Here is a 13,441-nt window from a genome sequence, read left to right as displayed (position 1 = left end):
TCCGCATCTCATAGCTCAGAGAGTCTTTTCTAAGGAAACAGATGTACGACAGAGGTGATTTCATGGCTACATTCTTTCATAGTGATAAAATATTAGACACAGAATGACAGTCCTCCTGAGATCGAAATTCTTGTGTTTCTCTCCAATAAAATAATGTTAGAGATTACTGTTTAATGGCCTAAGCTAAATACGGAGGAGGCAGGTTACAAATTAGAAGGTACCTGTGTTTCCACTTTTATGACCAGTGCCTGGCTTAGCAGTACAAGGGGAAAACTTGGTGAATAGCGGATTTGACTGTGAACATATTGATGTTGTAAAATCTTTTTTTTTTTTTTTTTTAAAGATTTTTAAAAAGTGTTTATTTTTGAGACAGAATGAGCATGTGTGGTGGAGGGGCAGAGAGAGAGGGGACAGAGGATTCAGAGGGGGCTCTGTGATGAGAGCAGTGAGCCCGATGTGGGGCTTAAACTCACGAACTGTGAGGTCATGACCAGAGCCAAAGGCGGATGCTTAACCAGATGAGCCATGCAGGTGCCCTTGATGTAAATTTTGATGGGAACTAGGACTCTGGTTGCCTGGCTTCCTTACCACGGTTGCCTTGCAGACCCATGTCTTCCTTTTTTAAGAAATTATGACACTAAGTTAATGAAAACCAAGGACACCAAGGTGTTTTAAGGATGAGTCACCTTAGGCCTGTCTGTACTTACTGTCTGCACTGCTTCCTGACACCATAGTAGGAAGGGCCGTCAGTACATGCAGGTGGACCAGCACCTGGGGGGGCCCATCACGCAGGCCTGGGTGACCCAGCCACAGGCCTTCCCTGTGATCTTCAGGACCTTGTGACATGACGGTAGTGTGTGCCACGGGGCTGATGTTTGACTTGGACTGTCCCGTCTGCTCTCCCTCTGCAGTGATAGGAACAGTCCTTGCTGTAAAAACTGTCAGTTCGAGACTGCCCAGAAGAAGTGCCAGGAGGCTATTAATGCTACTTGCAAAGGCGTGTCTTACTGCACAGGTATGTCCCCCCGGGGCTCCTCGGGATACTGTGCTCAAGTGAGCATGTGCGTGTGTTTGAAACCGCATTGTATTTCATGGAGATGAAAACAACCCTTCATAAACCTCATGTGCAGGCTTGTTTTAATCATACTCCTTAGTTTGAGATACACTTGTCACTGGTCTTTGCCAGCCCCATTCTGTTTTTTTTTTTTTTTCGTTACTTCCCTGTCATTCACCTCATCCCCATCGTCCCCTTCCTCTCCCGGGCAGTGTCCTAATGTGTTTCGTATTTGCCTGGCCGTGTGTATTTCCTTGAAAGTTCGTGTAGTGTTATTCTGTGTATATGGGTGTTTTTAACATGCCAGAATGATATTCTACTTTAGATCTTTTTTGAAACTCAGTGCCATGTTTTTAATCATCTGTGTAATGCTGTACGTCTTTGTCTACATGTCTGTATCCGTGTTTATACATAGTTCATCATTGTGGCACCTGCTGAGTTGACGTGTATGATTTAACGTATTTAGCGTACTCAGCTGTTCACTAAGTGATGGCTTGGATTGCTTTCATCTCTGGATCCTGCAGATAGGACTACAGCAGACATCGTCACACATGTCTTCCAGGTGTTGTAAGAGTTTCCTGGGTACATGGGCAGCAGTGGAACTGCTTGGCTACAGAAAGCGGCAGAACATTGATGTCTAGAACGGCGGTCCTGGTGTGTCAGTGCCGCCAGGAGTGCGTGCGGAGTCCTGCATCCCAGTGTCCTTGCCAACCCTCAGTATTGTCCAGGTGTCTTATGTTTTGCCAATCTGATGAGTGTAACGTGATCTCTCATCCCTGTTTGCATGTTTCTTGAACATTTTCTTAGATCTGTTAGCCATTCAGAATTTTCCTTTTGTGAATAGCCAGTTCATATACTTGGTCCAAATTTTTTTCTTTTTTAATGCAGGCTCCGGGGCTTGAACTCACGATCCTGAGATCAAGAGTCCCATGCTTTACTGACTAAGCCAGCCAGGCACCCCTGTTTAGTCCATTTTTAAAAGTTGGGTTTTATGTCTTTTTGCTATTGTTGATTGAAGGAATTCTTGCGTAATTCAAGCGGTTTAAACATTGCATATGCCTTCCTCCTATCTGTTGTCCTTCTTGGAACACTTTTTATGTGTTTTTTTGAGCGAGCATGCGCGTGGAGGAGGGGCAGAGAGAGAGAGAGAAGGGAACAGAGGATCTGAAGCAGGCTCCACACTGACAGCGGAGAGCCTGATGTGGGGGCTCGAACTCTTGAACCATGAGACCATGACCCCAGCTGAAGTTTGGATGCTCAGCGGACTGAGCCACCCAGGTGCCCCTCTTGGAACACAACTTTGATTTTAATAATTAGATCTTGCCGTTGTGACGGGGTGTGTATTTTATTGAACTGTGGACAGTTACAAAGATATTTTCCACAGTGTTTCATTAGGTTCATTATTTTACCGTTTACCTTTAGGACTTTAATCCACCTGGAGCTAATCTGTAAACTATCTATATGAACTATGCATATTTTCTCAGTTCCGTCAGTTCCTTAAAAATTTTCAAAACTATGTTATTAGGTACGTAACTGGACATACTGTCTACATTTTCATGATCTGCTCTTTCTTTACCCAGTATATAATGTTTCTTTTTGACCCTTGTGACTTTTTTGACCTTAATGTTTTATTTGATACTCAGTTACCCCAGATTTTTTTGTTCCTATTTGTCTGGTGTATCTATCCCATTCTTTTATTTTTTTAATTTTCTGTGTTTTTTGGTTGGTTGGTTGGTTTGGTTCTCATAACAGCTTTATTGAGATACAGTGAGGGGTGCCTGGGTGGCTCAGTCGATTAAGCGTCCAACTTCGGCTCAGGTCATGATCTCACAGTTCGTGAGTTCGAGCCCCGCGTCAGGCTCTGTGCTGACAGCTCGGAGCCTGGAGCCTGCTTCGGATTCTGTGTCTCCCTCTGTCTCCGCCCCATCCCCACTCACACTCTGTCTCTCTCTGTCTTAAAAATAAACAAAACATGAAAAAAAAATTAAAAAAAAAAACCAATTGCATTAAAAAAATATATATACAATGAACATACCATACTGTTCACTCATTTAAAGTGTACAGTTCGGTGTTTTTTAACGTATTCGCATCTGTGCAGTCACCACCACGCTCCGTGTTAGGACATTTTCATCGCCTCGAAAGGAAACCTGTCTCCTCTAGCCGTCACCGAACCTCCTCATCCCTCCCAAGCCCCGGACAACCAGTAATCTACTTTTGGTCTCTGTGTATTCGCCTGTTCTGGATGTTTCGTGTAAGTGGGGTCCTACGGTGTGTGGCCTCTTGCATCTTTCATTCAGAATCACGTTTTCGAGATCCGCCCATGAGGTAGCCCGTGTCAGTACTTCGTGTATTCCCAGCTCTGCATCCCGTCCCGGTGTCCTAGGATGGGCCGCCATCACCTGACGGACTTTTGGATTCTTTCCGCCCTCCGGCTCTTGTGAATACTGCCGTGAACACCTGTGTGCACGTGTCGTGTGGACATATGTTTTCCTTTCCCTTGTGTGTGCCCAGGAGCGGAACCGAGTCCCGTGGTCACTGTTGAATCGTTTGAGGAGCTGCCGGGTTGATTTCCACGGTGGCTGTACCATTTTATGCTCCCCCCCGCCCCCGGCGGCACCTGAGGGTTTCTGTCCGTCCACACCTTCACCCACGCGGGTTGTCTTTCTGATTATAACCATTCTAGTGCAGTTTTGTCTCATTTCCGTTTTTCTTTGAACTCTTAAATGTGCATTTTATCGGATGGCACTCGTGATTCTTGCATTCTGAGATCTGTCAGTGTGCCGGCCATCTGCCACGTCAGGAGCCAGAATGTCTCAGTCAAGTTTACATCAGCGTTTTCTAGCTGTGCTCAGTGTTTCTGTCTTTATTATAATAATAAAGCAGATTCAGAAAAGTGTTTTCAGTAAGCATAAGCAAAGCAGTTTGAAAAACTCGGTTCATTCTCGTCAAGTAGCCTTTTGTCTCCTTGGTATTTTCTATGGAGCAGCACTCGCGGAGCGTGAGCGCATTACAAGGTCACCATCCCCGACCAGCAGCGTCGCATCACCTGCCATCTCGTTAGGCGGGAAGTTCTCGGCCCCCTCCCCGGGCCCCTCCTTGCCGCACTGCCCTACCTGCTAGCTCTAACGCACCCTGAACGGGACAGCCCAGTGAGACAGGTGACACTGTGCCTTTATGGATCTTCCTCTGTGTCGCTACTCTGATACCAGTCTCTTGAGAACAGGCGTTTGGCAGATAGTCGCGAAGCATTTTTTACGTATCTGCTCAGGGCAGCGTCGTAGACCGAAAACACGGTGACAGTGCAGAGTGTCCCCCTTCACCGCTTGCTGTGCTTTCCTCGAAGCCTGCGCTCCGCAGCGGCAGGCCTGTCACATGCCTGCCCCGTGGACGCCGAATGCCCGGCGCCCATTAAGGGTTCGGTGAGACCAGAGGCAGGTGTGGCGCACCCGAGTTAGGCTGGGGTGTATCCCGGGCACTTAATGAAACGGGGCAGGTTCCTTTGCGTTTGGTGTCACTGCCGCACTGACTTGGTGGGTCGGTTCCATCCCCCTGTGGGAAGGCCAGGCCTCCAGCTCTGGTCCCCGCCCATTGTTTTCCTGCAGCAGTTTCTCTCGTGTGGTGCTCGTGCTGTTCACTTTCCAGAATGAGTCACTCATTCCATCCTCTCACTGGAGTTTAACATCCTTCGGTGGCTTTTATTTGTCCTTAAGAATCGTTGATTCATTTAAGAGATATTTGTGATGTCCTTATGGTGTGATAGGGATTGGATATAAATGGATTCATTAAGAGGTTTGATCTTCGCTCTCGTGGAGCTTCCCATTCTGTGAGGGGAACAGAAAGCACATCATCAAGTAGATGTAAATTGCACCATGTGTGCTTGAAGGACAGAAGTCGCTTTAGCTGTAGCTGTAGCAACGGAGCACAGTGGGGGTGAAAGCGGGGTCCCCGGGAGGTCCGAGGGAGGTCTGTGAGCCAGATTTAAAGGGGGAGTAAGAACCAGCCCTTTCCCTTAGAGATGGAAATGAGGGCATTCGGGGCATTCCAAGTGGACCGGACAGCCTTCGTTAAGGTTCTGTGGTGAGAGACCTTGGAGCAGTGAAGAAATGGAAGGCGGCTGAGCGTGAGGGCTCGGGAGTTGTCGCTGGTGAGGTTGGAGGGGCCTGGCCGGCCGCTTCTGTGAGCCTTCCCCACAGCTTGCTTTTCAGTCCAAGTAAACGGCTCTAATGTTTGTTCAGTAGCGTGTGGATGTTATGTATGTGCATATATATAATTTATCTACTTTGAGAGAGACTGAGAGCGTGAGCAGGGGAGGTCAGAGAGAGAGAATCCCACGCAGGCTCCGCTGACAGCACGGAACCCGACGCAGGGCTCGATCGCACAGACTGCGGGATCGTGACCTGAGCTGAAACCAAGAGTTGGCCGCTTCGCCGACTGAGCCAGCCGGGCGCCCCTGCGTATATTCTTTTATACGTAGTTGTGTTTCACGATATAAAGGTAAAAGCAGAGCTGCCTGGGTGGCTCAGTCAGTGAAGTGCCCAGCCGGCTCAGGTCACGGTCGCCTGGTTTGTGGGTTCGAGTCTCAAACCGGGCTCTGTGCTGACGGTGTGGAACTTGCTTCGGATCCTCTGTTTTCTTCTTTCTCTGCCCCTCTCCCGTGCACAAGTGCACACACATGCTGTTGCTCACTCGCTCTCTCAAAAAGAAACAAACACGGAAAAAGAAAAAGTAAAAGCAAAATGTGAAATAGCGGCTGAGGGGAGGCCGGGGGGACTGAGTGCACACGTTTGGGAGCACGGAGACTTCGCGCCGCGGGGTGCTCGGTACCCAGCGAGGCACTCGGTGTTTATCGGCCGGTGGGATACAGGCTGCCGGCGTCCTGCCCCGTGGGTCGCTTTTTCCTCTTGGTGAGGCGCGGCGCTGACCTGCGAGAATCCCGGGCCTGCCCCGTAGGACCGGTGGTCGCGTGGCTCCCCGTGACCTGTGTGCTCGTCGTGTGCTTCCAGGTAACAGCAGCGAGTGCCCCCCTCCCGGAAACGCCGCGGATGGCACGGTGTGCTTGGATCTGGGCAAGTGTAAGGATGGGAAGTGCGTTCCCTTCTGTGAGAGGGAGCAGCGGCTGGAGTCCTGTGCGTGTAACGGTGAGCGCCTCTCCATGCTGCGTCCTCGCCGCCGGAGGGAAGGTGGCCTGTGTCCGCCGGGCCCCGTCCCTCCCTTCGGGGGCCCAGCAGGATTAGCCGCTCGCCCCGGCCAGGGCGGCGGCGAGAACCCAGCCAGAGTCGGGGAAAACTCAAGGGCGGTCTGGGAGACGGAGCCCTCCGGATTCGGGTCCTCGCCCCTCTACCTGGTCCATGAGAACCGTGCTGTCGGTCGGCCTTCCTTCTCGCGATGTTTTCAGACCACGTGGTGGTGCAGGCTGAGGGGCGGGATAGGAGGGAGCTTTGTTGCGGTCGAGTGGGTGGGTGGAGGTCTGTCCTCGCCGCACACACGCACGCACCATGTTAGACGCCCCACGAGCGCAGCTGGCGCTGTGTGCATCTTACGGGCAGTGAAGTGCGATACCTTCAAGGCTTCACCCGGGGAGAGCCCATCCCAGGACCGGACCCTGGCAGGGTATTCGTTGTTGTCAACAGGGCTGGGCCCGCTGCCGGGTGTCTGGGGCAAGGGCCCCGCTTAGCCATGCCTGGTGACATCATGCTGGCCTCTCAAGACACTCGTCCTCAGGTTTCCACCTTCTACTTTGGAACTCCTGGGTCTGAGAAGGGGCCCCGGGGACTGACTGGGCTCCAGCCTTCCCACCCTGTCTCACCTGAGAGAGTTCTGTCGCTTTCCGAACCCCCCAGAAGTCAAAACCGCCAGGTTGGGAACTCACCATCCGTACAGTGGAGTAAGGGCCTCCTCCAGGTGGAATAAGAAGTGAATAAGGAGGGTATTTGACACAGTAGATGTCAAACAAATCATTTATCGAGTGCGTGGCAAAGGCTTGGGATGCCCCGGAAGAACACATAGTAAATGCCCAGGAGATGCTTGATAAGTGAAGGAATGATGAAAAGGTTTTTCTTTCCCCATTGAGGCGGTTTGGCCTGTTGTCTGTTCTAGTTAATTTCCGTTTCTCCAAGTAAGGGTAAATATGGGCTGCCTCCGGGTCAAGTACCGTCCCGAGTTACACCGCCAGGTGACTTTTTGGGCATCTCCGCTGTTAGTGTCTGTGCCACGTGGCTTATGTGGTGGTGTTATTTCCATCACCCCACGAGCCGTGCTCTGGTCACACGGCGGGTGACTCACATCTGCAGTGGGCCCCTTCTGTCACAGTGTGTTGGCTTCTCACTGGAGCCTTGGCTGTGCAAGGAGTATTTCAAACTGAGAAGGGAAGGATCGAAAGCAGTGTAATAAGAACGTTGGGATAAAGGGAAACATTTAGCATCATGAAGGATCTGAAGTAGAATAAGTTGGCTTTTAATCCCTTAAAGAAAGGAAACTCTTGGGTGTGAATGAATTGTTTTTACCTTCTGGCCTGAAGACCCGGGAGCGTGAACTCAGAAGTTAACTCTTTGGGGCTGAACTAGGGATCGTTTGCTGTTGAAATGAAAAATGCGTGGAGTTGCTTCCCTTTGGGCGTGGGGGTGGGGGCGGGGAGGAGGGACGGGAGGAGCGCCCTGTCCCTGACCGGACTCCCGCTGTCCCCGGTTCCGTTTCAGAGACTGACAACTCGTGCAAGGTGTGCTGCCGAGACCCCTCGGGCCGGTGCGTGCCCTATGTGGACGCCGAACAAAAGAACTTATTCTTGAGGAAAGGAAAGCCCTGTACGGTGGGATTTTGTGACATGAATGTGAGTGTTTCCTTCTGTTCAGCTTTTTCTGTAACGGTCAGGTGGGCAGTTTTTATATCGCAAAGATTTGCTTTTGCAAACGGAAGGAGTGCCTTTGGCGCCCTCTGTTCGCTCTCCCGCACGTCTGTCTGTCTGTGGAAGGAGGCAGCCGAGCCCGGGAAACCCGAGCATTCTCTCCATAGCCAGCACCCTGAGTCCAGAGACCGGGTGGGACCTGGGGCGGCCTTTTCGGCAAAGTTGGTTGGTTTTAGGTGGTGAGAGTTAATTACTTGGTTTTTTCCTCCACTGATTGTAAAATTGACTGTTTTCTGGTCCTAGGGCAAATGTGAGAAACGAGTCCAGGACGTCATCGAACGATTCTGGGACTTCATTGACCAGTTGAGCATCAACACTTTTGGTACGTGATTTCCCTGGGTGGTTGTTTGCGTAGAGCTGAGCTGCTTTCAGTTCTAATGATGACATTAGAAAAGTGTGGTTTCAGATTCATATGCTCTTGTCTGGCAACAGAAGATGGAAATATTCGTAGCTTTTGTCTTATTACTACTATTATTATTTTATTTTTTATTTATTTTTTTAAACATTTTTATTTATTTTTGAGACAGAGAGAGACAGAGCATGAATGGGGGAGGGGCAGAGAGAGAGGGAGACACAGAATCGGAAGCAGGCTCCAGGCTCTGAGCCGTCAGCCCAGAGCCCGACGCGGGGCTCGAACTCACAGACTGTGAGATCGTGACCTGAGCCGAAGTCGGACGCTTAACCGACTGACCCACCCAGGCGCCCCTACTATTATTATTTTAAATGTTTATTTTGAGAGAGTGTGTGCAAGTGGGGGAGGGACAGAGAGAGAAAGGGAGAGAAAGGATCCCAGGCAGACTCCTTGCTGTCAGCGCAGAGCCTCATGTGGGGGGGGCTCCATCTCACGAACCATGAGATCGCGGCCTGAGCCGACATCAGTTTAACCAACTGAACCACCCAAGTGCCCCTCACAGCTTTTGTCTTGAAACATGTTTGTCAGCTAAGATAAAATGGACTCACAGGTCTCCCCCTGTGTAGTGTGGATACGCAGATTTTCAGACAAGGAAAGTCAAATATTGGTTTCCTTCTTTCCTAGAAAATGAACACGTGACCGCATAAGCACGGTTCAGTGCTATGGGTTGTAAATCTGAATCGTGTTCGATGTAAGCATCGTTTATTTTAACATTGGGCCTCAGATGTTGCAGAAGCAGCAGTGTATTCTGTCCCACGGGGTTCATCATTCATCGTCACAAAAATAGAACCCAGAAAGCACCAACTTTGTCCTGTTACGCAGCAGCACGAGTAGTAGTCTCCTATATGATTAGTCCCTCGCCATCACTCAAGGGACTGTGTGGAGCACCGTGTGATGTAATCTGTTCTTCTCAATGAGCGTGTCGGGGCTCTGTCTGAAATGACACTTCTCAGCAGTACCACCTGACGAACAGTCTGTGGCATTTGACACAACGATGGTATACTAAGAGCGCTGAATTCTGAGTGTCTAAGGTACTTAATCAGGATATTCACGGTTTCGAATTGTTCACAGGGAAGTTTTTAGCGGACAACATCGTGGGTTCCGTCCTGGTTTTCTCCTTGATATTTTGGATCCCTTTCAGCATTCTTGTCCATTGTGTGGTAAGTCACCGACTTTAGGTAATGAAGCACATATTACGATTTTGCACAATTCCAAACTTACAACTTTTGGAAAAGGTAAAATTGTTCTTAGCAAGATTCGACCTGATGTTTCCAATGACATTTTTTGCTGTTGTTCCTAGGAAGGTTTATTTTGTGAAAATTTTAGCTAATATGTCTTTTTTTTAAGCTAATAGTCCCTTAAAAGAATTATGCTTTTTGTGTATGGATGTTTGTTCTCACGTGTAATTTGAGGACTGTTCTACTCCTGAGCCTGGGGGGACTGTTTAACTGGATTTGTGCAGGACCTCTGACTGAAGCTTTGAAACAAGAGCGTTTCTGGCTTTGTTACAGCATTCCAAAGACGGCTCCCTCTACCCTATAGATCCCTGGCCTTACTGTATAGGGTATTCAGTCCTCCCTTCTAATAAGAGGGAACAATCCTCATTATTCTCGTTCAAAGTGAGTAACAGCTAACGAGTTGAATTGGGCTTTCTCTAATGAACCCCACGTGATTTATAAACTTGGGGGCTTTAACATTTTTTTCTTACAAATCACCCACCTTGCTTCTATGGGAAAGTGAGAATTTGTCTGCTGTAGAGATGAGAAAACCCAACCCCGGCTTCCAGACTCGTGCTCTGGAACAAGTCTTGTGCAGTGCCCCCTCCTTTGAGCACCTGGAAAATTCCGGCACAGCTACGTCTCATGAGTCTTTGCTGCCTCTGCTTCCTTACGTGTCTTGCCCGGGCTCTCACTGAGCAGCTCGTCCCCGGGGACGGTGAGCGTGATGGGTGTGGCGAGGGTCTAGGGAGCAGCTGTGCTAAAGCAAAGCTGTGGTGAAGGTGACGTGGCTGAAGCTTTGACAGGTGGCCGCGACTGCCGCTCTTAATGTTGCTTTTGCTCGCGGCCAGCCTCCTCTGCGTCGCAAGCTCCCATTGTGACAGAGGCCTGGCCCTTGGTTTTGGAGCAGAGCCGCAGACGGGAGGATGCCGGTGCCTGGTTCCTGACCACGGAACACGTGACGACAGCTGCACCGGGAGCCAGGCCTAGATTGTCGGGCTCGGCCTCCTGTCTTGCCCGTCACTGTGTTTCATGTCGGGCAGGGGCTGGGGGCAGGGACAGTACCAAGTGTTCAGCCTTCTGCAGAGAGTGTGACGTGGGGGCTCGAGGCCCAGTCCCTCCGAGCATTTGGGCCGCGGTCACCGTGGACAAGGCTGAGGAGAGTGCGTGGGCCTTGGCGGTCTGGGGCGTCTGAGCCGGTGCAGCGCCCTCTGACCCCCGCGTCCCCAGGGGTGACGTGGCTCTGACTCCTCAACACGTGGGGACTGGCTTTGGGGGACATCGCTCAGAAAGACCGTACTTAAACATTCCTGGACCGTTTGCTTCGTTAACACCAGTACACTGACTGCCTCAAGGGAAAGAAACACTTCAGGCTGGTGGCAGAACTCCTAAAGTTTATCTGAGACGTTCTTCTCCTCTGCTGGACTTGCTGCCACTTTCCACACTCACGTTCGGAGTGAGTTCTTCGCTTAGGAGGGGCCTGAAGGGAAAGAGCGTGTAACTGAATTTTCCTAAGAGTGACCTCTTCCTGCTCGTTTTCCTTCTAGGATAAGAAACTGGATAAGCAGTACGAGTCGCTGTCTCTGTTCCACCCCAGCGTAAGTACCCACGTGAAAGCAAGTCGCCTTCGGGTGCGTCCTGGGCCCCGCTGTGGCCTCCCGTCAGGCCCCAGTGAGAACCGTCACCCCCACGGCCACCGCCGGTGCGGGGGCCCTGGCGGCGGGAAGGCGGGAGGCTGGGACTTGCGTTAGTTGTGTGGATGGAGGGAAAGCCGAGGCTGCCCTGCCCCCGGCCCGGATTTAGCGCCTCGGCAGTGACCTTCCCGTCTTGGGATCCTAGCTTGATAGGGTTATTTGTGAGTTCTCTTTTGGGTCCTCAGAGGGCAGGTTGTCAGGATTTCGGAAGGTGAGGGAGCCTCAACTCGTGCTTCCCTTAGCGGAGGGGGTCACGGTCCCCGTAGGGTACAGCCGCCTGCCGGGGGAGGTTGGAGCTCCGGGACCCGGAGCCGCCTGTGACTCCCTGTCTCTGCAGAACGTGGAAATGCTAAGCAGCATGGACTCGGCCTCGGTTCGCATCGTCAAGCCCTTCCCCGCGCCCCAGACCCCCGGCCGCCCGCAGCCCCTCCAGGCCGCCCCCGCGCCGCCGCCGCCGGTGCCTGCGGCTCCCAAGCTCGACCACCAGCGCATGGACACGATCCAGGAGGACCCCAGCACGGACTCGCACATGGACGAGGACGGCTTTGAGAAGGACCCCTTCCCCAACAGCAGCACGGCCGCCAAGTCGTTCGAGGACCTCACGGGCCGGCCCGTCACGAGGAGCGAGAAGGCCTCGTCCTTCAAGCTGCAGCGCCAGAACCGCGTGGGCAGCAAGGAGACAGAGTGCTAGGCCGGGGACCCAGGCCAGGCCTCAGGTGTGCGGGCTCGTCACACGTGGGACTTGAAGTCACTGCATCTTTTTGTGAAGATTTGGGAGACCCGAGTGACTTCACGGCAGACGCTGGTCACGTGTTTGGGCTCCTTCACACGCAATAAATGACGCTCGTGTGCTCAGGCCCTTGTCCTTTGGAAGAGGGAAGGTGAATCTAGCTTATTTTGAGGCTTTCAGGTTTTAGTTTTTTTGGTTTTTAAAATATCCTTCAACCTGTGGTGCAAAAGCAGAAAATACAGCTGGATTAGGTTATATTTACGTTTTTGTAAATTATCTTTTTTATTGATAACAGCACTGATTGAGGACACACTCGGTTGCTTTTCTATACACTGTAATGATCCGCTGACTCCAGGGAGGCATTTAGCAGGACTTAGTTCTGAGGGCAACTGGAACACAGATTTTATCTTTTGCCTTCAGGCAAAGACAAAGGAGATAAAAACGGAGTTCTCCGTTGTTTCCAGGACGTGGGTTCTGTTCAGAGGCATCCGGAGCTTGTAGCAGCGGGGAGAGTCACCCCAGTTATTCCTAAACTCAGACGGGGTAATGCTTCTTCAGATTCTGAGGTTGGCACTTTCTAGAATTAAAACAGTCTAGCTTACAAATGGTAGCCCAGTTGAATTTACAGACTCCTGCCCACTGTTTAGGACCCCAATTTGCTGGGCAGTTTTTGTCGTCAAAGCAGGTCTAATACTGTTGCCACGCTGGGAAAATGCTCACCATTCTAAACTGCTTCCAAATGAGAGCACGTTGCCTCTTTGCAAATTAGTGGCCGAGGGGGCGCGTGCGCGAGTTCTCCCCAAAGAACAGGTGGTCTTGAAAGGCCAAGGTGCTGGGCAGGTGGGGGACGCTGCCCCTCCCGGGCCTGGAGCTTTCTCCCTACACAGCTGATTCCTAAAATCCCTCTGCAGTGACCTGCGGGTGGGGCATCCGCACTGCTCCCGCTTTCGTGCTTCGGGACTGTCTGCGTTTACTTTGTGAAGGATAAACATCATCAAAGTGAATTCTGATTTCCTTAAAATTACAGCTAGGGGGGAAGAAAGCTTTGAAGTACTGAAATGTGCTCAGCAGCCAACACATTCTGACCAAGACGACTTGTAAACTGAGGGCAATTAACCAAACCTGTGACAAATCAAATCTTTTCTTCTAAGGACGTTTATTATGCAGATGCCTGTTACACTAATACTTGAACTCATACCTTGTGGTGTTTGCTGTCTTCTAACTAGTTGTGATATATTACACTTTTGGAATCTGGTAGGTGAGTGGGTGTATGTGTGAGAGTGAACAGTTCCCAGCTCCGTGTAAGAAAATCGTTTTTTATAAAATGGACTTTTTAAACAAATTTGTCTTCACATTGTTTCCACTTACAGAATTAATATTGTAGCTTGTGGCGCTGATGACACCTGCATCAGATGTTACCAGAACACAACACA

At 50.7% G+C, this 13,441-nt stretch overlaps 1 protein-coding gene across 5 annotated transcripts in view; it reads left to right on the top strand.

Moving 5' to 3' along the window:
* Window positions 1-13,350, top strand: part of ADAM17 (ADAM metallopeptidase domain 17) — a 52,806-nt gene extending 39,456 nt beyond the window's left edge. For 3 of the 5 annotated variants that reach the window (XM_058682504.1, XM_058682506.1, XM_058682507.1), the window contains 7 exons: window positions 912-1,015; window positions 6,058-6,192; window positions 7,750-7,880; window positions 8,199-8,277; window positions 9,439-9,527; window positions 11,132-11,182; window positions 11,616-13,350. In XM_058682504.1, coding sequence (XP_058538487.1) covers window positions 912-1,015; window positions 6,058-6,192; window positions 7,750-7,880; window positions 8,199-8,277; window positions 9,439-9,527; window positions 11,132-11,182; window positions 11,616-11,969 — 943 coding nt within the window. In that variant the 3' untranslated portion in view covers window positions 11,970-13,350. Of the gene's footprint in view, window positions 1-911; window positions 1,016-6,057; window positions 6,193-7,749; window positions 7,881-8,198; window positions 8,278-8,991; window positions 9,528-10,921; window positions 11,041-11,131; window positions 11,183-11,615 lie in introns of those variants that run through there. The other 2 variants (XR_009248170.1, XM_058682505.1) reach the window with 2 other exon arrangements.
* Window positions 13,351-13,441: the final 91 nt, after the last annotated feature.

Source organism: Neofelis nebulosa, chromosome 9 (assembly GCF_028018385.1).
Source record: "Neofelis nebulosa isolate mNeoNeb1 chromosome 9, mNeoNeb1.pri, whole genome shotgun sequence".
Classification (NCBI taxonomy): Eukaryota; Metazoa; Chordata; class Mammalia; order Carnivora; family Felidae; genus Neofelis; species Neofelis nebulosa.
Note: the sequence above shows the minus strand (reverse complement) of the source record. Positions and strands in the feature narration are given on the sequence as shown.